General features: G+C 44.3%; 1 protein-coding gene across 8 annotated transcripts in view; it reads left to right on the top strand.

Annotated features, from left to right (window-relative positions):
* Nucleotides 1-27,111, top strand: part of NRXN3 (neurexin 3) — a 1,308,313-nt gene that overhangs the window by 1,241,402 nt on the left and 39,800 nt on the right. For 6 of the 8 annotated variants that reach the window (XM_087818808.1, XM_087818802.1, XM_087818795.1 and 3 more), the window contains one exon: nucleotides 20,627-20,705. In XM_087818808.1, the coding sequence (XP_087674934.1) occupies nucleotides 20,627-20,705 (79 nt within the window). The remainder of the gene's footprint in view (nucleotides 1-20,626; nucleotides 20,706-27,111) is intronic. The other 2 variants (XM_087818819.1, XM_087818817.1) reach the window with 1 other exon arrangement.

The following is a 27,111-nucleotide window of genomic DNA, read 5'->3' as shown; positions in this document are numbered from 1 at the left end:
GGTGCGGGTGCAGGATCTTGCAGACTGTCCGCCGCCTGAGAGCACACCTGCCCCGTCCATAACCACTAGTTACGACAGCCCCTGGACGCCTTCCGCAGCCCGAGAACGCGTCTGTCCCTTGAAAGCGTCACGCACTGTGCTATAAATATTGTGTTTTTATTTCCTAAAAGGGCATACTTTAAACAAGCTGTCGTTTAAAGGGAAAGCTCAGGGAAGCTTTAATAACACATTGGCTAAAATTTAGAAGATATTAAGCACCTCTCTCTCGCCTCTGTGGCAGCCGTGAGCCAGATTCGTGTCCACGCACCGTAAGGCTAGTGTTACAATGCAAAAGTGGGTGGTGGAGGCCACGAGACCTGGGCTTGGTCCCACCTGCGTCAGGGCTGGTCGCAGCATGACCTCCGAGCGGCTGTGATGGAACTCCGTCTCACATGTAAAGAGTATTCTGAGAGCAAAAGCCCTCATGCAAAGGAAAAGCATGATTATTGTAATCCCGTGAAGGTTTTTAGAACCACGTCGCCCGTTCGACGGGGCTAGTGTATGGAATACCATGACGGGTGATATCCATGTGGTTTGTTCCAACATACACTGGAATCTTGGGGGGCATTAAAACACGTACATGACACAGACTTGGTATAGGAGAGTGATCTCTATCATCTCTTATAATCGCTCTAAAATCTTAACCAGCAATGATTATCTGGAAACCTTTAGCCAACAGTATCCCGGTTTCCACGATATTGCCTGGCTGTAAAATATAACTTACAGAAGCTTACACCATAAAGAGAAGAAAGAAACTGAATCCAATTAAACCTGAAGGGAGAAGCCCATAGGAGTAATTATCTGAATTTGGATTTTTTCTGCGGTTTATTGTCTCATACAGTCTGACAACTGTAGGAGGTCTACCATGAGCCAAGAGAGAGGGATGATGGCCCCAGGCACAGGACAGCACTTGGAATCAGCAGCTCCCCCTTGAAGTGTCCCCTCTAAGTCCCTGCGCGGTGTCCAGTGTTCACAGACTGGGGAGATGAGGGGATTTGTCTTCTCCAGGCCAGGTCCCTCTGCTGAGAACTGAAACAAGGGGACACATTGCCACTGCCTATCTTTCAGGACAGTGACTGCTGTGATTGCATAAATGTCCCGAGAGCTTCGCCGTGATGGAAGTGTGTTTTTAATGATATGATTTTGGTATCCAGCCCTCTGTGGATAGCTTGGCGTTTGTCTTGTTATATTTGAACAGCGCTAGCTGATAAAGTCCATGTTAATTGGCAGTTAGTGACTAGGCTGCAGGTCTTTCTTACCCAGCCTTTCAGCTAGCTGATCATTAACTAGGAGGAGATGTTTGACCCAGAAGGTCATTACTGTTATTAAGTGGGAGAAGAAATTAAAATGTTCCAAATTGCTTTTTTTATGAATCAGATGAGGATTTTTTTTTTAAAAACCACAAAGAGAAAAGATACCTCGGTTACAATGGAGTTGGTGTCTGTTGATGGCTCCCTCTTTTCCTGTCCCTGGAAGACCAATGGTATTGTGTATGGCACAAGGGCTGTATTTTGCAAAATCCCATTGTTTAATCTCTGGAACCTCACTATTTTGACATTCACAAAAAAACCTTTGTCCTGGCCAGGTGGCTCAGTGGGTTGGAGCGTCCTGCACACCAGGAGTGCGGCTTGATCCCGGGTGGTAGCCGTGTTCTGGGAAGCAACCGATTGATGTTTCTCTCGCACACCGATGCGTCTCTCTCTTTCTTTCTAAAAACCAATAAACATATTCTCATGTGAGGATTAAAAAACAAAACAAAAAACTTTCAAAACATTTTTAATCCCATCCAAAGAATGCAATTCTTAAAGTTTTCAAAGGAAATCATCTTGGCTGGATGCCATGCAGTTTCCTAAACAGGCTTCGAGTGGCTTTTGTCAACAATGAAAATGTGATCAAAAGTAAGTGATTGCCTCCATCTTATTGTGTAAAATTATAATAGTATACATATCTTTAGGAGCCCCTTTAGCATAAGCTGTTTGTGTTTTATTGCATTTCGCTGGTTGAGCTTTAGCGCTCACTTTGCAGGGAAAGTATGAACCCTGATTCCTCTTGATTCATTCCTTCTGGGACCTCTGCGATTTCGCCTCTTCAGTAATCTCCTCATCGCCCTTTTAATGCAAAAAGAAAATAAAAGGGGCGTGGTGCTGTGAGTTTTGGAATTAAAACTTCGCATGAAAGCTGTCCCCTGAGAGAAAATACTGCTCCCCTTTTTAATAAAAGGATACAATTAAACTCTCCCTCACACCTCTCTCCTTCAAATGTATTAATGTCTCATGTAAAAGACAGAAATAGAATCTTGTTCAGCGGAAAAACCAAAGCAAGAGCCAAAACATTTCTACCCATAAAATGGTTTATGAATTTAAAGATTCCAACCCTGTTGTGGGTTCTATCCCGGGCCAGGGTGTGTATGGAAGGCGACCAATCAATGTTTCTCTCTCTCTCTCCCTCTCCCTCTAAAATCAATAAAAAACAAGTCCTAGGGTGAAGATTAAAACGATTATTAAAAAACAAATAAATCAATGAATAAATAAATAAATATCCCAACTTTGGCTCTGACTATAAAAATAAGACAATGAAAGATCTGGTGTGCTCATGTTTGTTACCCTGTTGTTTCAGTCCTGGGCTCAGTCCTTAGCATCACAGCCTTTGCCTTTCTTGCAGCTGAGTGATGCTCTTAAGTTTGGAAACACCAGTGCTTTACCTGGGGCTTGGGATGCATACCTCTGAAGACTAGAGAAAGCAACTGAGTTGTTTGGAAATCTCTTTAAGATTTAAAAGATACTGAGTATATTTTTGCACATCTCCCCCCTCCCTCCCCCAAATTGGGACTTGACTGTAGCAGGCTCTTTTAGCTACTTTGAAAAAGAAATGTATCCCTGTAACAAATAGGACTAAATCCAGACGCGCAGCAATGTTTGAAGGCGAGAGCATCTGATCTCCCAAGAATCAGAAACTCTCTTCTCTAGTTGTATTTGTAGGTACTTTTTTGTTGTGTTGCCTTTTTGTTTTGTTTTTTTAAACAGGTAAAGCTCAAATGAGCACAGCGTGGTCCAGATGGTGTTTAAAGCTTCCCGAGTTTCTTTTATGTAACTTTCTCTCTGGAAAGTGTGTTCCCGCTGGGAAGCTACTGCGCTGTTAAAACGAACTTTGTCCCTTTTATGTTTTTGTTGCTCTCACACACATGCACATACACATGCACACGCACACGAGTACAGACACGCAGACAGGCGTGAGCATGAACACTGAGCCATGACCGGCAGGGCTAACAGTCACTCCTCAGGGCTCCATCAACTGCCTCTCAGGCTAAGCGTATTCAGCTGGAAGACAGAAACACTGCAGGGCGAATTTCAAAAAAGAGAACAATTCCTACCGCAGAGGGGAGCCCTCTGTAGGGCCCCCACCCTCTCACAGGGCCCCCCTTGGGCAGAGGTGGGAGCGGGCACTCCACCCATCTCTGAAGTGTGCACAGTAATGGCCTCATTCAGCTGCGGCCCCAGCAGTGAAAATTAGTAACAGTTTCTTTAAATGCCTGCAACACTCCTTCCTTCTGGGATGAAACAAATAACGTGTGCTGGCATTTGGGTAAAAGGTGGCCTTGCTGGTGCAGCATGTGTATTGATTTGCCTGGTTTGGCCAGTAACAGAGGTGGGGTTCCTGGCGCCGTCAATGCCTCTTCTGTCTATTTCTCCATGTGCCTCTCTCCCAATCTCCCTTCTCTGTTTCTTTCTCTTGCTATGTCTGTTTGCCTCTATCTTTTCCAATCTCTCTCTCTCTCTCCCCCCACCCTCGCTCTCCCTCCCTCCGGCTGCATATGTGAATATATACATTCTTATATTTGTTCCACTGCCCCAAATCTCCACATTCACTCTGTGCTCAGGCCAGTCAGCCTCTTCCTCACACCCCTCCCTGCTCCTCCCCTGCTTCTATGCCTTAATGTGTGCCATTCGCCTGGGTGGTTCCCACCCCTGCCCATTAACGCCCCGCTAAGCCAAACCCAAAGACCGTTATCTCCATGAATTCTTCTCGGCATTTCAGTCTGAAGTTATTTTCCTCCCTCAGAACCTCCCCCCCCCCTTTTACTGTTATTTAAGGATATTTATCCCAGACACCCACTTAATTATAGGCTTCTTGAGGATGGGTCACTTCAGATGCTGTTCTGTTTTCCCCAGAGCATGAGCTCAGGAAAGACTGCTGAGGCCTCCCCCTTGGCAAGGCTGAGACTATTCTTGGAAACTGGTGAACAGAATTCCTCCCAAGGCAAAGGGATTTGTTCCTAGAAAAGTGAAGGTGTCACCTTGGCGTCCTTCGCATCATTTGCTATATAGTCTGTTGAAATCTTGTTAAAGTTGTTGAAACGCTTTGATACTGGTTGGCGAACGCCCGTGGCCTCCACACCCCCAGTGCCCTCCACTTCCAGGCCACTCGAATTCTCCTCTGTCTACACCATAGAGCGGAGTGAGGCCTGCGACAGCGGAAGCTCCGGGCACCCAGCTCCTGCGCGGTGGCCACCGTCCTCATTAATGAGTTCCTCTGCTGCACTAATTGTTAAATACTGGCTCTTAGAGTGTCCCTTACCCTGCCAGCATCACCGTTATAGCCGGCCACGGCCACAGAGGACACCTAAAGCCACACACTGTGTAGGGGATCTGCCTGCCCTTCACCTGGCTGAGATGTAGTTTCTAAATAAGTACAGGGGATTCCTGAGCATTTCCCCAATTTGACTGTAAAAGATAAAGATTGGGGGGGGGAAGATACTGAAATTGGGGTCCATGCTTTAAAAACACAAATACAGCTATAGATACACCCTGTGATATAAATAAAGAGATATACTTCTTTCATAGAGGGGTAACTGGGGAATTCGATTCCATTCAGACCTCTGTGCTGAGCAATTGGAAGCGCCTTTAAACTTTTTAAACACAAGCGTCCATTGCCTTTGCCTGTAAAATATCACGTATGTGGGAAATCAAGAGCCCAGCCCAATGGGTTCCTGGTTATGTAGTCTATGAAGGTTTTTCAAACCTAAAGCATATTTATTCTGCATTTAAAGATGTTTAGAGACTAGGGCCGTTTGAACACTCCCCCCCTGTAAGCATTAATGCCCGCATCGCATGGGGGGGGAGAGCAGGGCATGGTAAACTCTGTCGCTGCACAGTGTTCACGCGAGATTTATCTGAGAAAGGAGAGCCTAGTGCATTCATGTGAATATTCAAAGATAGATGTTTATCTTAATGGACTCGGAGGTACTTACAAACAGCATAATTGCTGCAGTCGCTTTACAGGGCATTTATTCAGAGTCATTACCCTCTCTCTTTGATGTAGAGAATTCTACTCAAAAGGTTTAAGTGAGACTGAGCCGTATGTTGGTTTTTCCTGGGCTCTGCCCAGCTGAGGCTATTGGGAATGAAGAAAAGAAAAACCCCAGTCTCTTTTTTGGGGAGTTATTGGGCTTTTTATGCAAAAGACAGGTCTATTAGAATATGAACTTGTGCAGACGTCCAGAATAGCGCATGATCTTGGACTGCCTTTAAACCTGTAGTCCTGCAAATGAGGCACTGACTTACGGGTACATTGTTGCAGAATTGCAAGGGAAGTTGCTTATGGCCTTGCCTGGACCAATGACGTATTTTGTATCTTGAAAGCAAATAAGCTCTTCCAGAGCAACCCCTTTCTTGACCAACGGCTGATAAATGGACTCCTGTCCCTGACACCTCCAAAGTCAGGAATGATAGTCATCAGCAAGCAGGGGAAGCCCTTCCCTTGCCACCCCTCTCATGCCACTCTCGAAGCATGACTCCTGACTTGCCCAGCTCTATTTAAAATCAGCCGCCTTTCCCAGAGCTCCTGCTATCCGTTTAAATGTATATTGTGCACTCGAGCACTGCCAATCATCCCGCGGCGATTTCAAATCCGTTATAAATAATGTCATAAACTTAACAATGCACCGCCGAATAGTCACATTTCTGAGTCCTGATATTCATTTCCATCCACAGCAATAGCATGAGGTGGATGCCATTCATTGTCCCAAACTTGCAGAAAAGAAGTAGGGAGTGAGCATAAAGTGCTTGTGGCAGCCCCCCAGGAACAGAGCTCATGGGTTCTGACCCCAAATACAATGTTTTTCCCTAGACAAGGCCCTTTCCCTCCCTCAAGTTGCAATCAAGGAAGGGACATATAAGTCAGGTATGTGTCATAAGTCAGTATAATAAGCACATTAAGTGAGATTTGAAGGAAGTACTGAGTTAGCACACGAGCGCATTTTATTTTTTAGCCATAAGGATTAAGAAAAAGCTGCAAGTTGGGCCCTAAAGAAGAATCTGTAGAATTTTGCCAGGTATAAATGGAATGAAGTCAAATAGAGCTGGGTAGGGAGCAGTAAAAGCCAGAACACTGTCAGGAATCCGTCAGGCTTGTTCAGAGCCTGGCAAACATTCATTAAAAAGTTGGAATGGGGAGTGGCTCACAGGGGCAAATGGGAGCGGAAGAGAGCTCTACAAAGTCACATTAGAGCCCAGAGGTGGAAGATCTTAAATTTAAAAATAAATTTTTTTCAGGTCTCAATCATTTGATAGATGATAGGATAAATTTGGACCAGGAAGAGTGGCACATTGAAAGCTTTGTTGTGTTTTCAAGTGATACTTTCTGGGGTTCATTGAAGAGAGAGGTGAGTGGGGGCAGGGAATCTGGTTAGAGGATCTCAGGATTCATCCAGGTGAACAACCAGGGCAGTTGAAACGAAACACAGAGTAACATTTTAGAGGCGCCTGGAGGTGAGACGCTGAGCAGGCAGGGCTCCAAATGACCCTGAGGGTTTGGGCTTATGTCCGGAGAGTGAAGGCGACAGACAGAGGCAAGAAAGGCAACAGTGGCAGGGGGAGGTGACCCCTTCTGCCTGGAACATGTTGATTGCAGGTACTTACAATGTGTTTCATCGCAACTATTCTCCCTCACTAAGGTGAAAATGTTTCTCTTTGCTTACCCAGCCCCCAAACCATCTCCCCTGTTTTGAACTCCTTTTGGGCTCTCACCTGGGCCACAGAATTGGTGTAGGATGCTTTGAACTGACCATGGAGCTTTCCAAGTCCCACTTGGACATCGTTAAAATGCCACGGGGTGAACCGATGTGCACCAAAGGCAGAGGCCGCTCCCTCGGTCCCTGCATCATCTCTGTCTTTGGCTGCTCCCTGTGGATTGCTCTGTCTACATAGCATTGTCTTCATGGTTTGTGTAACAGAAAACATGACCTGCAGTGGCTAAAGAAGGGATACATTTTCTCGCTTAAGAATTCTGGAGTCTGGAAAGTAGAAAACTGCTTGTCTGGGCTCATATCATAAATTTAACAATATCAGAGTCAGCTTCTCAGGTCTTTTCTTGGCCTTTCCCTCACACTTGCCACCTTATGGTTACAAGATAGGTGCCGCAGCTCCAACTGTCCCATCCAAATCCAAGGAAGAAGGGAAGGCAGATGGACCAACCAAGTCTTCCTCTCTTATCAGGAATAGAATAAGTATTTCCAGAAGCTTTAGCAGACTTCCTTAGTCACCATATTGTCCAATCGATGCCACATGGCCACCTCTAGTTGCAAAGGAGGGTTGGTTGGACTGGTCCCATTGCCAGCCCCCGCAAGGAGGAAGAGTGGGATGGATATGGGCAATGTCTCCAGCATGTGTCTTTCCCGCCACACTGTAAGCACGGTGAAGGCAGAGACCATGTTCCATGTCCCACACCCAGGCTGTGCTGTGCCCCCTCCTCGCCTTGCACTTTGCGGGACATGGAGGGGTCTGGAATAGGAGGTGTTGGTGGAGCCAACCCTTGCCTAGTGTTCTAAGTGCTTTCCTTTGTCTTTGGTTCCCCTGAGCAGCCTTAAGAATGTAGGAGCTTCTGGATGTATGTCACAGAGGCTCTTTTTCAGCACCTCTCAAAAAAAATTTAAAAAAAATGCAAGGGACAGACTACATGCTGGGAGGAAATCTATGCGCTGCAAAAATAGAATGGGGCTCGAGTGCATTCTCCAGTGATGAGTGCATAAGAAGCAGCCTCTTAAATTATGAATGTGGCTTCTCTGGTTTATTGCCAGGTAATCCTGTTTTATTGATTCCTGTTTATTTCCAATCACCTAGAATGAGAGACTGTGTTGCTCAGAGACCTTGATCCCTAAAAGATCCTCATGAAAGCTACTCTGCTCTATTTAGTTGTTTATTTTTTGCTCAAAGTGATTGAATTGATACAAATACAAACAAAACACTTCTTTTTTCTTTGCTCCCTAGAAGACTGGGGGGTTGGGGGGGGTACAGAAAAGCTAAATAAAGATGCTAAGATTAAAAAAAAAGTTTCAGCAAATGACATATTGATTTCTTTCAAAGAGACAGAGTGTAAATTAAAACTATGCCTCTGACACGGTTTTTAGAGATGCCTCTGACTCAGCAGAGTTGGCGCTTCCTCACTCTCCCTTCCAAAAGGGCCAGTTGGGAAGGACAGCCCGCTTACCCGGCATCAGCGGTCCCTGATCCCCAGAGAGAAGCTTGCACCCAGGCTACGCCAGTAGAGGCCCTTGCTTCTAGATGACCAGTTCTCAGTCCTGGCTCTGCCATCCGCCACACTACCTCTGGGTATGATGAAGGGCAGTGTACATTTTTCAGAAAAATTTGCCATCCTAATTCTTTTTTAAAGTGGTTACATTAAAACTCTTCTCAGAATTGGAAAGAGATGGAAATAAACAAGGGCTGGGACCTTATGATGAGGTATTGAGAATGTTATTAAAGCGTGGCCTAGCCCTGGCCGCTGTGGCTCAGTGGTTAGAGAGTCAGCCCACATGCCCAAGGATCATGGGTTCAATTCCTAATCCAGGGCACGCACCTGGGTTGCAGGTTCAAACCCCAGCCCTGGTCGGGGCATGTGCCAGAGGCAACCAGTCTATGTTTCTCTCTCACATCCATGTTTCTCTCTCACATCCATGTTTCTGTCTCTCTCTGTCTCCCCTCCCCCCCTTCCACTCTCTCTAAAAATCAATGGGAAAGTACCCTCAGGTAAGGATTAACAAAAACATGCAAACAAACAAACAAAAACCCCAGTGATCTAGGCAGAGACAGAGGGAGGGAGGCTGTGGGCACGGGCGCTGGGGGAGAGCTGTGCCAGTGTAGAGATGGTGATGCCCTTTCTCCCGAGGGACCCTTGAGACCTGCAGGCATGAGGCCAGGAGGGAAGCACAAGGGACCTGGTTTCAGGAGCATAAACTATTTGTCATAATCTCAGTTTCTGAAAACTGTGTCAGATCCCTTTAGCCTGTTCAAAACATTTTGCAGAATTGCTCTCGGGGGCAGCTTACATAATGTGTGGGAACCAGTGCAAAATAAAGTCGGGGAAAGTGGCGGGAGAGGTACTCAAATATCAAGCTTTTTCCTTCCTTCCAGTCTCTCAGTTTGTCATAGTGGCTTTTTCTATTTGCTATTTAATGCCACTTTAAGTAAAGATGAGCTAAATTTTAAAATCGTTGGTGTGACTATTACCATCCAACTTGATATTGTGCTCGGCCTGTTTTGAATGCAAATAGAAGAGCATTTAACTAGAATGTGGAACCACTGAGACAACAGGATTGGTATCTCACAGCTCACGTACGCAAATGCATTTTGTTTTTACCCAGAGCCTGGAAACACTGCACAGAACCACCTCCCCTGTTTTCAGCTCACTTCTGGCACACACGCCTCTGCCAGCAGCCTCCCACTGCAGGCTGCTGATGAATGAGGCAGCCCGGGAAGGAAAACGCTCCCACGGCCCTGTCTTTCTCTTTGATGTCATCATTGTTCGTGCAAGTGGTTGGCTGGTCCAGAGAAAAGAAAGGATGGGGCAGGTTTCCTCGGTGGCTCCTGTTTCTTGGACCACTGCTGCCTTCTTTGTGCTCTCTGAGCGACTCCTGTGCAAAGGGAAAGTGCAGCCTGGTGGGGCTGGCAGTGACCCCGCTGACTCAGTCGGTGTAACGCACTTGCCTGTGCGCTCATTTCGGGGGACAGGAGACAAACTGAAAGAGGGAAATGCAAAGGAGGTCAGCTTTGGACTGAGAATTTATTCCTAGTCGCCCTGGAGGACAGTGCCCACCTTCCTGGAAGAAAGATCGGGGGATGCGTTCCCAGATGTCTGTCTGACGATCTTACTGCCGTACCTGGTGGGTCCCCAGCATCTTGTGCTTATGGGACATCGGAAGCTCTATATGGAGATGGGGTGGACACGCACATTGCATGCCTCTCATCTGCTCATGTGCATGCTCCATTGTCTCGTTGAACTTCACTTATAAAACTCAAGTTCAAAAATAAAATGGTTAAGGATTACCAGAGGGTGAGAGCAGAGCATTCAACCCAGTGCAAGACCCCTGGGAGCGCGGAGCCCTGCGTGCGGTTCTCATGCCCGGGGTTACACCTGCCTGTTTCCAAAACCCACTCTGTCAGTGAATGAGTGTTGCTGCTTATAAGCTAGAACAGGGAAACCTTGTTGGCCTTGCTGGCCATCAGAAATGAGAAACAGTCGTGTCCCTTCCCATATAGAGGTTCTACTGTGTTTGCTTTCACATTGTCTGAAATCAGCATCCGAGACGGTGCATCTCTTTCCAGCCAGCTGCGCCTGGGAGTGAGGAAGCGAGGCCTGCAGGCCGAGGCCCTCGGGGCTCCTGAGTTTCTCAGGCGATGCTGCCTGAAGACTTTCTCTAACTGGGGATTCACAGTACAGAGCAGAGAGCTTTATCTGAATCCGTTCCCCGGTCTTTCTCTGGGGGAGGTTGATGTTATCTTCCAGACATGAGTAACTGGGGATATGTTCTCATTCCAAAGCCAAAGTCCTCTGCATGTCCCCTCTCTCGGGGTTTGAGACCACGTTGTTCAATTGGCCTCGTTTTTTCTCATAGCTCTGACTCAGACTTACCCACCGCAGATCAGCTGTACCTCCTCGGCGTGTTAATAAATCATGTAAAATGCACAAACCTTGCCTTAACCGCTGCCATTTCTCTGACACCTGTATCTGACTTTTGTAAGGTATTACCTGGCTGAGTGGGAGATATTCTTTGCAGCGTAACAAGGAAAATGGCAGTCTTGTCTTTAGTCAGTTGTATCTGGCATTCACTTCATCGCCTTTGATCGTTCTGGGAAACCTTCTGTGCCACCTCCTGAGTTCTAGGTGATGCAGATACGCTCCTCCTTCTGGTGTTTACGACGTCTCGGATCTTCCTTTTCTTTCTTAGTTTCCTGTTTACTGGGCTTACACCTCAGTCAAGCTTAGCTTTTCAAGGTAGCAGTTCTCAGCGCTTTTCTCCATCGGCAGACCTGGCAGGTGCTCACATGCGTCGCACACTCTTTTCAGTAAAAGTGGCCTGTTGACAAAATAAACATTAGGTTATGTTTAATTCTGAATATTTTGCTGTTCTCCCGCTCCTTTCTCTCCTGCTCATCTAACATGCTTCACCTCATCATGACACCAAAGCTTGGGAACCACTGCTGTTTCCCTGGACTGAATGGCTAACCTGACGTCTGCCTTCAGAGCTGCCGACCAATACCCAGGACTGGCTTTACCCTGCAACTCCGTTCCTCCAGCTTGTGGGTCTTATCAAGTCTTCTAAGCTGTGCGCCTAACCTGCCAGGCAGGGCTGTTTCTCCTGTCGGATGATGGGGCTATACTAGGGAACAGAGGGCCAAGAGGAAGGCCGTCTCACAAAGAAATGAGGTTCTCTTTTTTCTGTTCTTGTCCCCCAAAACCCATCTCCTCTCCCTGAACTATGGAGCAAGAAAGGACATGGAGAAATGAATCGTATCAACATTTATGGCTCAAAAAGCAAAACACAGCAACACGTGCACATCGGCGCCCTGCAGAAGGAAGACTTGTGTTCAGCAGTTTCACGTGCATTAGCTGACGCCTACATCACGACGTGAGGGGCACATTAATATTTGGTCTTGGTCACTCACCTTTCAACAGCTGAGGCTTGGTTTTAGTAGTAAGATTGGAATAAAGAGCTCACTTAGAAAGGAGATCCCAACGCAAATTGAGGAAAAAATAAAAAAGAAAGAAGGAAGACAGGTAAGGAGGCAAGAGCAAGAGTAGGCCGCTGGCGCCCCAGCCACGCTGTTGGCATCCCTCTGTGACGGCTGGACCCTGCAGGCCCAGCCAGGGTGGTGGACACCGGAGGGTTTGCAGAGGAACCCAGCCACGCCTTTCTGATTCGCGGTCCTACAGAGGGGCGGCACCAGTAAGAAAATAAGAAAAGCAGTCATGAAGGCCGGTCCTTTATGTGTCCATAATCAATAGATGCCGGATCTTGATTCCTGGAGATGGTGTGTGGTTTGGTAGGCGTTTTTATTTTTTTTATTTTATTTTTTCCTGCCTCCTAAATAATATGTAATTTCTCCAGGCCAAGAAATAAATTGAAAGGATTTAGAGGGATTTGCTTATCAGTGGAACACCACGTAGCTTTACATTCCTCCTGCTTTTGGGAAGGTACATTGAAGTTTGGTTAATCTTCTGTGGTTCAATACTCCCCTTCCCTCTGTCAGGCTGCCTTGAACAACAGATGGATTAATCCCTCTCTACCTGCTCTCTTCTCCCTCCTCCCTCCCCTCTCTCTTCATCTGCCCTTCCTTTTTTGAACAGATGGAAGGAAAAATCTTAAAAATGCAGAGAGAAGAGGGAAAAAGCCCCCAAAACACAGATGCCAAACCACATTCATTTATATAATCCTAGAAGACCTCCAGGATAAAAAATAAAAGGCCCCGATCCTTGGCACAAAATTTGGCGAAGCTTCGCTGGGTTCCTCTGCAGTTAATTGAATCCTGAGTCTGCAAAGGGGTTTCCTTAAAGGTTAATTCATCAGCAAAACTTATTATAAATCATACTGTCCTTCATCCTGCTCCAGTATCGGTGGTGTGGGAAAGAAAAGGAAGGCTGCGGAGGCCTTTGAGGGTGGCAGGGTTTAGTGGGAAGCTCTATGCCTGGTCTCCTGCCTAAATTGCTATTTTTTAGAGTGGGTACCATTTATGAGCCTCCACTGAAGTTTTTGCAGCTGATGATTTAGCAGCTAATCCAGTTTGGCCTGGCTTGCATCCTGGTGCTCTGCACACCCTCGTCAGCGCCACTCGGACAAGGACTGGGCCCCTCTACCCTCCAGCACAGTGATTGGCAGTTAACAGGCATTTGTTGAGGGAAGACTGATGGAATGAGTAAAATGCATGCATAAATAAAATCATATATCCAGGACGTTTTTTGTTTGTTTTTTGTATTCATTTTTCTTAGAGAGCTCTGTTCATTTCACTAATTTTGGTCATGCTGGATGTGGTATCTTTAGCCCAGGGTGTTTCTCTTTAAAGCCTTTTCATCCCACAGAAATATGAGCCAAATAAAATATGCAGGCAGTCATATCTTAGCTTGGCAAGCGATTATCTCCAGGAGTGGGCAGAGAGAAGAGAGGAAAGTAATATCTTAAAAAAACCCACAATGACACGAACGCCCAAAGACTGTTTTAAAATTCACAGGGTGTTGTTCCAATAAAGATAGACGGATAGAGGTAGGGCACTAGGGGTACTCAAAAGCATCGTAACCAGACTACAACTGTGTCTTTTTGTCTCCATCATTCGGAACCTGCCTTATGAGGTAGCCTTGTCTTTTACACTTGAGTATGAGTTAAAATCATTTCTTTCCTTTTTGCATAATAGTGTCAATGGTACAGATCATCACACTTCTACCGTCTTAACAATGCTTTAAAGTTGTTTCTGTATTGGGTTGAGTTGAGTGAAATGATGGTGTTGGTTGTGGGGGATGGGGGGGTTGAGATTATTGCTTCTAACAAGCTTATCTAAGTTCCAGGGTGTTTCTATCTTTGGTTCAGTCTAAAAATCATCCAGGGGTATGTGTGTGAGTGTGTGTGTATGTGTGTGTGTGGTGGAGGGGGTGTTATCTATTAGCAGTGATCAAAGATGGAAGTATTCAATGACAAGAATTTAATAAAGAAAATGTTAATAGATAAATTTAAATTGAGATGGTCAAGCTTCTAAAAACTCATTAAGGTTTACAGATTTACATAGTCAGTGGGTTCTTAATTTGATGACAGGTATCTCAGACATTTTTTATTTAAATAAGGAATGAATGCCCATGATGAAGCTGGGTGAGACCCTCCCTCCTATGAGATACCTAACCCGCCAGCTCCATCTCAGAATAGAAACGTGGGGGGGGGGGGGATGCAAACACCAAACATTTGAAGGAATTTAATTCTCTTTAGCATGAAGCAGCTGCGGAGATATATGGCTGTTTTCTGCGGGACCTCAAAGTATTTATGGGCCTTTCTCTTCTCCTGTTTCCCCGGAAGAAAGGCGATCATCATTCTTGACTGTGTTGTTTATAATTTCATAGAGCTGTTCTGTGGCAGAACTTATTTTATCTTGCGCTTAATCTCGGTCAAATAACCATGCTTCCCAGGAGCTGGGTGGAGAAAAGTGATTATCCCCCAGCATGATTAGCCCACTCTCGGGATCAGATAAACGGCTGAGGGATGGACCTGGGAGCCATGAAGAGACACCTGGGCAGTAAGGAGGGGACCCAGGGAAGCCACCGAGCTGTTCTGATCACGGCACAGACCTTTTCCTCAATGCCCAGCAATGGGCAGCGATGAAGAGTGATGTGGGCCTGGCCAGCATGGCTCAGCGGTTGAGCATCGACCTAGGATCCAGGAGATCGCAGTTCGATTCCCGGTCAGGGCACATGCCCGGGTTGGGGCTCGATCCCCAGTCGGGGGCATGTGGGAGGCAGCCCATCAATGACTCTCATCATTGATGTTTCTCTCTCTCTCCCTCTCCCTTCCTCTCTCTGAAATCAATAAAGATATATATATATTTTAAAAATAATGATGATAATGTAAGACCACTCTTGTGCCGAAGTGGGGCAGAGCCCTTCAGGGTCAATAACGAGACGCAGGTGATTATAAAAGCAATAACTCATTGGAGGAAATGAGCAGCCAGGTTTGTGACGCTGAGGGAATTAGAAGATAAAATGGGCCTATAAATTGACTTGGGTGGACAGGGCTTTGAGCTTTCTTCTGGTCCAGTTTATTCTAAAGGTAATTTCAATAAACATCGGTAGGGGAAAAAAGAATATAAATGCAATAAAAAATTCTTCCAGGAGAGGGCTCCTGCCAGAGAGATGTTTTATTGGAAGTTATTATAATACCTATCTTTAGTTTTATGATTCCTAATACAGAACCGAGTAATTTCAACATGTGAATTAAAAATGTGAAATACATATTTAAAAACAGGGTAGTGTGAATTATTATTTTTAATATAGGACTTGGCTAATATACAGGGACAGGAGGCAGTTTTTCTGCCCTTGAGAAGACAAAGGAAGGCCTTTAATCTGCACTGTGGAGAAATGGGTGCAATCAGACCCACGCACGGCGTTTTGAAGCCACGTGCATTGGCTTCCAAAGGGAATGCAACGGATGATGTGATAAGACCCGGGGAGGGGAAGAAAGAGAAAAGCCTGAGAGGGCAGGCCGTCAGGCTCACGCTGGTCTTCCAAGCTCTCACGAGCAGCGCGGTGATTCCAGGAGCCGCCCTGCTGTCACCCTAACACACCCCTCCGCTCCAGCCACCCTTACCCCTCGCAGGTGTACAAACAACCCGTGCCCCTCACCCCCCGAGCCGTTGCGGGATGTGGGCTTCGCCTCGATGCCCTCCGCCTGCCACAGCTCGGCTTCCCTGCCCGGCCGCCTGTCCCCGAGGGCCCGCCCGCCCCCCGCTCTGCCCCTGCCACCTGCTCCCGCAGCCGCTGGGCCCGCCTGTCGTGCATCCCGTTTGCCACGTTGGGCTTGCGTGTGCTTGGCTGCCTCTCCAGAGACCGTGAACCCCCAGAGCAGAGGAGCTGCGTTTTATCCCTCACCTTAGCCCTCGGAACGGCTACAGTGCTCGCCTCGTAGGTGTTCCGTAAATATTTCTTGAAGTAATAAAGGAGTGAATGAAGGAACGAACAAAATACCCTGCTAATAATAGCGTCATAGCTCACTGGCGGTGGATAGGCCTTTTACTCTTCCTTGAGTGACTTGTAATGTTGGTATTTGACAGACGGGAGCCATACAGGCAACACTTTCAGCCTAGCCTTTGGGAATTCTGAGAGCTTTAGACAACGATTAGGAGGGCGGGGGTGTGGAGAGGACGACACAGAAGGCTCCCCGACGAACATTCTCGACCTCACTATACAGTGAGGCGAGTTTCCATAAGCAGCGCTGACCCTTGAAGGATGGTGGATAGGGGGCCATCCAAAACCGGCCGTCGCCGCCCTTTCTCACCGTGAGCGCTAAAGCAGTTGGCGTGTGTCAACTTCTCAGCACGAAGCCTGAGTGTAACGAGTGTTTGGCTCGTGGTAAAGGTGATAAACACGCATGGTTCTAGATAGTTCAGGCAGCTTTTTCTTCTCAAGAATTCAAACTACTTTTTTTTTTTCTTAAGGAATTATAAGTAAGTACAAAAGAAAAATGGTTGTGATTTGGAAAAAACACATGCACACCGCCTAGGGTTGCTACGTTTTATTTAAAGACAGACGTCTGTAGTTCTGTTCTACTCATCATCGTTGTCTCGAGTCCCTGTGTACCTGGAATGTCACGGCAGTGGGAACCGACGGGCACAGAGGCCCGCTTTCCTTCCAAGGCCCAGGGTCAGGCCCTGCGCTCGCTCACGTTCGAGGAAGGACGCAGATAAGACTGAAAGGCACTAAAAGAGAGCCTTGGGTGTTCCGAGGGTAACTTTGAATCCCATTGTCATAACGTTTGGATATATCCCAAAACCTTGGTTTGTACTTGTTGAGTTTTTTACGTGACAGGAACAAAAATAGTAAAATAAATAAATAATAAGTCCTTAAATATAGTGTCCTCAGTCCTGAGTCATTTGCAAATCGGAGCCTGCTGCCCCTGACAGTCTTTCTGAGGGTCTGCAGTGCCCTGGGGCAGGCATGGCCCGTCAGAAGCCAGGCGCTCCGGATAAACATTGGTTACAGTGTTGGTGGGCAAGGAGGGCGTGGGATGTGTGTAACTGCTTTGGGAGTTTCATTGGCTGTGGCTGTAAACAGTGATGATGGGGTATAAGGGAAGAAAAGGAGGGGCTGAGTTCCCCTAAGACCCGCTTGGAATGTCTGGACATAGGGCCACTGGAAACAAATGGAATTTCAATTATTTTTCAAGCTCTCTTAGCATCTTCATGAGCATATTTTTCTTTACCACTCCTTGTGGAAGATGCATTGCAGTTACTGATTGATTGAGCGATCTCTTGATTAGTTAAATGCGTTAGTTTTAGCTAGTATTTGTGGAGCATGTACCATATGCCCGGAACAGAGCTTCACTTTAAACATTACACTTAAACCAGTACCCAACCAATGATGAGACGCTCTGTTTATCCCAGTTTACAGGTGAAAAATATTGGGGCTTGGAGAAGGGAAGTAACTTGCCCCCCCCCTCCCCCCGGTTACCAACTGAAAGTGTATTAGAAAGAGCCAGGCTTGCTGTTAGCACAGCCTGCTCGTGTGCCTCTCCTCTAACCTTCGAGTCTAGCCTCCACTTATCAGAGCTCCTGGTGAATGGGCCTCTGTTTCCTGGCAGGAACACTGCCTGTATCAATATTCATAAGAAGATCAGCAGAAAACAAAGCTCTGGGAAGTGGGGCCCAGGGACAGCGAACCGGGGAGAAAGGGAGTGAGAACATCTGTGGGGCCTGCAGGGGGGTTAGGGACCCATTTGGGGGACAGAAGTTGAGGTGGTAACAGGGAAGGAGAATCTAGCTTTTACAATGTCACCCAGACCACAGGGGGGAAAACATGTGCAGTGTTAGGAGGTGGTGGAAGGAGCAGAAAATACCAAATATCCTTTCAGTCTCAGAGTCTAGTACTTTTCTTGAAGAAAAAAGCACCAATGTTACATCATTTCTTTGGCCAATAAAAATTATGATAACTCTTAGAATTAAGTTGAAGATTCTACTAATATTGTGTTAATGTGTCTTGGTTTCTGTTGGAGTTATGCATTGTTCTCATACATTTGCTCAATGACCTTTTTATTGCCTGGTCTTCTCTTCTTGAGATGAGCTCACTGGATTTTCATTAACTCACCAGGTTTCCCGAATTTCTGGGGACCAAAGCTAGTTAAGGAGTATATGGGCCATTTTGCAAGGTCCTTATAATCAAGTCACCAACTTAATTTCCAATTGATTATACTTTAGAATTGTATTCTCAACCACTTTTTCATTACCACCGTCTAACGAGTTTTTTAGACATTTTTTTTCCTAATTGCCCTTATCCCATAAAAATTTAATACCACAGATATATTGTATATTCATTTAAGTACTGTGGGCTGTTGGTAGGTCATAAACCCTTGTAATATCTAAGATCTGCTCCCTCTACCCAAAATGATCGCTGCTGCCTTGGGGGAGGCATCACCCCGGGAGATAACGCATGCTTCAGAATGATCGAACAGTGATTATGGACCTTCCAAAAACGGTGCGTGCCTCTTATAATTGCTTCCTGCATGAGCACAGCTAATATTTATTCCCTTGTCACCTCCTTTGCCTAAATTACTGGGAGTGGACCTGCCCAGGGCCCCATCCCAGCAGGAACCTCCAGGGTAATATGCTCCCCATTTCTCTGATGGGAAAAAGGGGGCTCTAGGACACACTGACAGTCAGTTGCTGGAAAGGAAATGCACACGTCAGTGTCTAATTGGAAAGAATGTATGTTTACAAATTATTTTCTACTAACTTTAAGGATGAGCAAGGGTGGAAGTGTCTGCGTGTCGGAGGTAGAATAGAGATCAATAACGTGGTTTAAGGCACCTCTCTGCCACTGTCCTGAAGTGGAATCAATGACCTAATGTGGTTTTTCTACCGCTCATTGCTGTGTCCAGTAATTTATGCCTCGTATGTCCATTTCGAAAAGGACGTTGTCTGGAAATACGAAACGTATGGGCTGTCATAGCAAAGTACCGCAGACCGGTGGCGTAAGCAACGGGCATTTCTTTCCTCGTGGCTCTGGAATCTAGAAGCCCGAGGTCACGGTGTCAACTGAGTTCCTTTCTTTTGGGGCCTCTCTCCTTGGCTGTAGATGGCCGGCTTCTGCTTGTGCCTTCACATTGCTCCCTCTCGGTGTGTCTGTGTCCTAATCTCATCTTCTGATGAGGGCACCAGTCATATTGGGTGAGGCTAACCCCAATGACCTCATTTTAACTTTGTGACCTCTTTAAAGACCCTGTCTCCAAATATTAGTCACATTCTGAGGTGTGGGAATTAGAACATTCACATAGGAACTTGAGGGGCCACAGTTTGGTCCAGAACATCATGTAAGATCAGGTATAATGAAGCCTCTGTGGGCTGCAGGCGCAGACTTGGACTGAGATGGATCTGTTCAAATCCCCACCCTGTTTCTCATGAGCTGTGTGTCCTTCAGCAACTTACTTAACCTCTCTGAACTTCAGTTCTCTTTAAAAGTATAATAATCATCCCTATCCCAAAGGATTGTTGTGAGAATTATGTTGAGTTAATTAATAATAACTATAACTAATAAGTATATATACACGTGTAGCACTGCACCTACCTTTTAATTGCTTTTCTTCTTAAATACGGACCCAGACTTCAGTGCATGAGGAATAGTAAGACCAGCAACCAGTATGCACCCTATCGATGGAGCAGCCTTATGCACATAGTAGGACAAAAGTCAGGGGCTTTTACATAAAGCTATAGACTAGTTCATCAGCTCAACAGCATTTCTTGTGCATGCACTGCGTGCGGGCGCACAGAGCCGTCCTCTCATCTTCCGCGTAGCAAGGGCCTTTCTTACTGCCCATACCCACAGCTCTAGAGGTTCTCCAGCAGATTCCCTGGCATCGGGGAGTTTCTCCAGGATTCAATAGAAAAAAAAAAAAAATTGTCTCAAGTTGAATTACTACTGTTGCGACGAAAGTTTCTCTGCTCTCCAGAAACAGCCTTACCTGTGTCCAGAGACTGGCATGGGGCATCTCTCTGCTGGTCCCCTTTCGAAACCAGCCAAGTGCTGTAATTCCACGAAGCAGTCGCTGCTGGTGAGGGAAGAGGTCGCGCTTTTCCTAGAGACTGCGCCCCACAGCGTTCCTCAGTGGCGCCGGCCTGTAGATTCCCAGCCGCCCAGCCGTGCCCCCGGCGCACCCCGCGTGCCCTTGAAGCCTCGGAGGCCGCCGGGCGTGCCTGGGCTGGCTGCCACTCGTGTATTGCCCCTTTGCCAGGGCCTTCTCCTGCCCCTCTGATTTTCCAAGTTGAAACTAAAGTCAGAATAGAGTCAGGCTGCACAATGCGATGGCGTGGCACAGGTACGAGTCTCCTGGCACCACTTTGGGTCACTCGGCTTCACATAAGACCCACATAGATTGTCCGCATCCAGAGCCATTCACAGCTACACGGGTGTTAAAAACTCTGCGTCCTACGGCCTGCCCTCTTTAGAGGGGTAAGCAGTGATAGCGACGGAGGCAAGGCAAGGTGATAAGTCGTCTACGCGTTTGTTCCTTGGTTCCTTATGTCTCTCTCCTCTCTCTTCCCCCACCCCCTTATTTTTCCTTTGACATGCGCAGCCCACGTCAGATGACCTTGTATCATCTGCTGAATGTTCAAGCGACGATGAAGACTTTGTTGAATGTGAACCGAGTACAGGTAGGTTAGGTCAGTCTTGTTTTGCTTGCTTTATTTTTTCATTTGCAAAAAACAATACATACATATATGTGAATATACATGTGTTTTATATATATTATAGTGTGTTAATGTGTGTATTTCCTATATCTATATATGTATAAACATACATATATAAATACTAATATATAATCTAAAGCATCAAATCCCATGGAAGGAGTAACAAGGTCCCAGGGAAATTTAAAGTCAGTTCCCTGAGAGTTAAAAAAAAAATCTATGGACTATGACCTAACTTTGAGCAATCAAACACCCAGATTGACCACCGGAACAGTAAATGCATAGCGGCCAGTGGCAGCTATGAAACAGACAGGGCGGGGTAGGGCCTGAAAGAGGCCTGTATTGGAACGACATCAATAAGCATGAACCCAAAGTGGAGCCATAATGATCATTTAAACCTCATGAACTGTTCAGAGCCTAAGTGGCAAATGAAACAAGATACAAAACCAAACGGCAACAAAGACATTTTCCATGGGATTTCAACAGCAGTTAACATGGTATCACATTCATACTAATTTTGTTCATTGGGTGTTTAGAGAATTTGTGCAGCAATAAAGCAAACACAAAATTAGTCTGAACCATGCCATGTCAACGGCTGAGATGCTTCGAAATGTAGTCGCTGTGCTGAAGTTGAGAGGACTTTGGCAATTAGAAGCTTCAGTGTGTTCCCCATTTGCACCCAGATACATTTTGATGTTTTATGGTCTTTCTTTAGAGTGAGCTATATATGATATAATGTCCAGCAGGCAACTGCAGTCCCTGACTATTTCCTATCAACTTACCCAAGTCGCCTGTTTTGAGACTTGCTATAAGTTAAAACATTTATATTTATATAATAGAGAACAGATATCATCGAATTTCTGTGTATGTTTAAGAGAATTAAAAGCTAGAGTTGAATTAGGATCTTATGTCTGCAAAAGAAATCGAACTTTCTAGTTGGTTCTTTGGGTTGCTTTCATTTTTTTCCCTTTAAGAAAAAGGCAAGCCAATAAACATTTTATTTTGCTAATTCTAGAGAAATTTAAGCTTCCTGAAGAAATAATATAGTGAAAGTAAAAATCTACTATTGGTTACCCCGAAATGATTTATAATTTTCCACATTTTGTGGAAGCCTGACTGCTGGTTTCTTGCAAGTGGCTTTGGATCCAGGAAGTTCTGTGGGTGCCTGTCCTTAGCATGACTTAGGGACTGACTACTATGTGGGGCCTTTTCACTTTGGAGTGTGATCTGTTCCTTTGGAAACTCAGCTGTGTGGAAGGAAAGTCACTGTGACCTGGTTAGTCAGACTTTTTCAAATTATTGTGTAATTATTTCACAATATTAAGTGAGGTTTTAATTCTAGAGGGTATTATTGTAATGAAGTCAGACAGAGAAATATACCATATGGTTTCACTTATATGTGGAATCTAACACCAAACCAATCAACCAACCAAACAAACCAACCAACCACCAACCAACCAAAACCAAAACCGACTCATAGAAATGTAGACCAAGGAGATGGTTGCCAGAGGGTGGGGCAGTGGGGGTGGGGAAAAAGGTGAAGGGAGATATAGTCAATAACACTGTGGTAGGTCCGCACGGTGACAGGTGATTACTAGAATTAGTGAGATGATCACATCGTAAGGTATAAAAATGCTGACTCACTATATTGTACACTAGAAATGAATATAACTAATATAATATTGTATATCAGCGACACTAAAATAAAATAATAAATCAAAATAGGACAGATGCATTTAATCTACACCAGAACTTGAACACCAAGTTTTATTCATTAATTCGTGTCATCATTCATTCAATAACAATTTCTTAGCACTTATGCAGGATACAATGTATCTCTAGGTTTGAGTCTGTCCTGTTCTAATAATTCTCATAAATGAAGTCAGAGAAAAGAGAATAAGAAGCTTTGCTATCTAAATTCCCTCCCCAACAAATACCTTCTGTGTCCGTGAGGCACGTGCTAGGTATTGAGGATCCGGATATGGTTATGGCAAGATCCCCCTTTTAACTGATTCCATGGTCAATAGTTAGCGGCCCTCAGTCTGGATTCCCTGTTTACTCTTTGGTTTTCTCGCTTTTATAGCTGTGATACATGTATCTATACACATACACAAAAGTGTGCATGAAATCTTCTGATTTTAAGTCTTCTTGTAAAAATTGAGGCTGGACCATTTTGAAATATTACCACCACCTTCCCCTACTCCCTCCCCGCTCCCACACAGTCACCTCCACAGCAACCTCTGGAATAACACCGGGGGCCTTTCCAGGTCCCAGATTCACAAGTTTTACAGCTCCCGGTTGTGGGTGGAGACAGGGTGTCCTGAAAAACGCACACACACACTTTAACAGCTGAGAGCTCAGTTTTGAAAATGAAATGTACTTTAATAAACACTGCCTTCAAAGTGTGTGTATACGTTTTGGGGGGACACCCTATATTGCCATTTGGTATTGAACATGAGCAGGTCCAGGTTTGGACGGCAGCGCACTAAGTCCATTTGCGCTTTCATGGTTGCATAGGCGTTTCAGCTGCTTCAGAGACAAAGGACAGAAACTCAATGCCAGTATTTTCTTTTGATATCATTGCCAGGGGCAGGTGGGGGACTGAAGCAGGTTTTAAACAATCTGCCTGTTCCGAAAGGGAGTAGGGGAGGGTAGAAAAATAAACCAGGCGGCAGGGTGCCCACCCGGAGGCAGCTAACAGGTCCGTGCAGCTCTGAGACACCCATATTGATGCTCCCCTGCCTGGGATTATTCAACTCGTCACATCTGAAGGATGAACAGCTCTTCTTTCTAATTTTATTTACTCCATAAAGTATTCCTGGTTAGTGATTCCGATACGCAGGGAGATATGTCAGGGGCGTATTTTATGCAGGAAGGAGATAGATATTCCTGCTGATGCAGAAATTTTGCCCTGGAGACCAGATTAACACTGATGAAGTTTATGTAGCATAGATCCATCAAGCCCTTTATTTCATTGTATGGGAAATATCTTCATAGCCTTCACACTTTCCAGAAAGTACAGATTAAAGATCAGAAACAAACAGTTGTTTCCGGGGCTAGGTTTTGCACGGCCTAGAGAGAAGGCTTCCATTACCCACTCGGCAACGGGTAATGGTGACAGTTTCATAAATTCAACTTTGACATCAATTGTTAATCTAAAAATCCTATGTGAATATTGAGATTACAATTCTGGTTTTAACCATCTTAATTCACTACCTCAGTTTCTAAAATGTTACTCTTTTCCAGGCCTAATGTTTGCTGGAAATGCACTAAATTTGGCTCATTACCCAAGGCCTTGTTCTGTCTTACTCAACATGCCCTTGTCTTCTCTCGCTGTGTCAGCAAGTTTACGATTCTCTAGCTGTCTCAGTTATAAGGCATTTAACTTTTTTAAGTTCTTTTCTGATTAATTGAGGTCCATTAGAAGCCCTTGCTTTTCATAAATTCAGGCAGTTTAGTATATGCGAATTCAACAACTTTTGTTTTCATGTGGGCATCACATTTTAAATGAAATTAGTTTTCTTATTTAATTTTCCTTAAATCAAAATCAGTTTCAAAGCTGCTGACTCTGAGTCAGAGGTAAGCACTTGCCTTTCACACCAAAGGCCCGCATTGTCGCTCAGGATCACTGTGGTCCGGTGTAGCTTCGTCATATCATGTTCAGAGACAACGTTACCTTGTTTGGAGTTTGGCTGATGATAGTCTAGAAACCTTGTAAAGCCAATGGATCTCAAATTTTCTCTATGTGTTTGCTCTGAAACATATGTAAATGAGTTTTAAAAAATAACAACCACCTAAACCATGACAACCAAACACAGAGTGAAAGCTCAATTAGTGTTTATTGACTGAATCTGTATGACTCACCTCGTAATCTTACATTCAAATGGGAGATTAATCATACTTCTAGCTTCATCTCCACTTAAACAGCTAAATAAAACCTGTCAAATTATTTAAAATTCGTAATTTTATATAAGTGAACATCACCCTAACAAATCCACGTTTGTTCAACCAAAAGAACTCTCTACTTGCCCTACCCCTTCTAGCCCTGGGAACTAGATCATTCTGCAATGAATGACGGGTAAGATTACAATTTCTAAATGTTTGCTTTAAGAACCCAGGATTGAGCCTTTAAAGTATAAAATCATAATGAAGCCATCTGCATCAAATGAAAATATTCAGAAGAATATCTGAATCACTATTTAACTACCTAAAGTTGAGGGTCAAGATTTTAACTTTCCTAATTTATAAAAGTTGATTACATTGCCCACAAAGGAAGTCAATATCTACTTCATATTTTAGATTTGTGACTTTGCATGTAAATCTTTTCCTTTCCAACCATACTCTATTGATGTTAAATTGTACAGTAAGCTCATATTTTATTGTCCTTCTTACATCTTTGGATTCAATGACAAAAATATAGACAAACTGGAGAGGATTCAAATAACCACCAGAACATAGGATTTTCTCATGAGACTATGGAAGACAAATAACAATTAAGAACTTCAGTAATTTCACATTTGTGATCTAAAAAAAAATCTATAATATAGAGAAATAGATGAAATTGACTTTCCATTTATTTTCTCTCCCTCCCCTCTGTTCCTGTCCCCAGTGTCTCCATCTTTGGAATTAGAAATAAAATAAAAAATATTATTCTTAGGTTAATCTTTTTTATAATTAGAAATTTCCAACTTCCTGAATTTTATATGTTTATAGTCTCAAGATCTAAAAGTCCTGGGGTCAAGAGTCATAGAGCAGAGGAAAAAAATACAAAGAAATGCCTTTGACACCTGAGAAATGGGCATGGCAATAATTGACGACTATATTGATTCATCCAGCCATTATCCAGGGATATATTTTTCTGGTTGTCAGTCAGCCAGGTTTTTTGCTTTCAGTTTTGTTAAATGACCTTTGATCAAACATCAAGGGGCAGCACCCCCACCAGAGGACAGACAGTGAAAGGAAGTAGAGATGAAACACATCCACCCATCAATAGGACTGTGCGAAACAACTTTTGTAATGGTTGGATTGAGGGGGATGTTTAGGGTAGTAATAGCAGTAAACTGAGATCACGAAATAATTAGTATTCCCAGTGTGGTTCTCAGAGATTTTTTTACTCTTCAGATCTATAGTCCTCACATTTGCATTTGGTGTTATTGTGAGTTTCACTGTCATACTCACCCCAAAGTGGTTGACATTTAAATTTAGTGAAACACCAACGTCATCCCCCTGTATTCTTAATCTTTATCAGTTTGAGATACCTCAGTAAAGCATTTATAACATGAAAATCTGGCTGAATTGCTTATAAGCTCGCCAGATCATTCGAAGTTTTATTTGCTGAAACACCGTGGGAAATGCAGCTGCAATGTTAAGACAATAACCCTTTTCTAATGGAGGGTACAGAGAAATAGAGCCTTGTTCTCTAGGACCCATGGGTGAAAAGAGGAAGTTGCTGATCATTGGCTCTAAATATGATGGGGGTGGGTTTTTTTGTTTTGTTTTTTATGTTTGTAATCTTATGTGTTTATAGAAAAATACATTTATATTTTGTTACTCGTGTCTCCAGCAAGCTTGACAAGTTAGCAGCTTGTACATTTTTATTACAAAGAAAGGTGTTGTTGTTTTTTTATTTTAGAAAGATTTTTCCAGGTAGAAACTCATGATTGGTAAAGAGATCGTGTTTAAATGTTGTTAGTCAAGTGGCTGTTTGTGTAGAGTACAGCAATAAATGCTAAATAAAACACCATGGGAATGTTTATCACAATGTCTAGAACCTTACCTTGAAGAGCTCATGTCCATTTAAAACATTTGAATAAAGGGATAGCAGAAGTAATCTGAGAAATTATTTAGCTTTGGAAAAGGTAGATATAAAATCTATTAATGTAATCATTATTGGCTGTGGATATTAGTCATTTTTACATTTGAGTTATAATATATTTCTAATATATACAAAAGCAAACAGTTGCTCACATATAAGGTCTAAGTTAAATCCTACTAATTCTGTAATTTCCTTCACTGACCTATGAATAAGTAGAGTACGTTCATGGACACATAATGTTCCAAATTTAATGGTACAGTTTGTCTTCGTTTATTAACTCACTTAGTGATAAATTGTATCCCTTTTTAATAAACCCACTCTACCCCAACCCAAACTAATGTTTAAGCTATTGGAGCAAATATGTGCCCTTTAAATTCCTAATGATAAAATGTTTTGAAAATTAGAATAATAACAGAAATATAAGCATAGGAAAGCCTCCTAATTGGTTGTTGGGCCATTAGGTAATTCGTAGCTCAGGCATAGTTGCATAAGACATGGATAGACCATTATCATGGATGCTATAACAAAAATAACAATTCTAATAACCCGATTCACCTC

This window comes from Miniopterus natalensis, chromosome 1, assembly GCF_054644295.1.
Source record: "Miniopterus natalensis isolate mMinNat1 chromosome 1, mMinNat1.hap1, whole genome shotgun sequence".
NCBI lineage: Eukaryota > Metazoa > Chordata > Mammalia > Chiroptera > Miniopteridae > Miniopterus > Miniopterus natalensis.
Note: the sequence above shows the minus strand (reverse complement) of the source record. Positions and strands in the feature narration are given on the sequence as shown.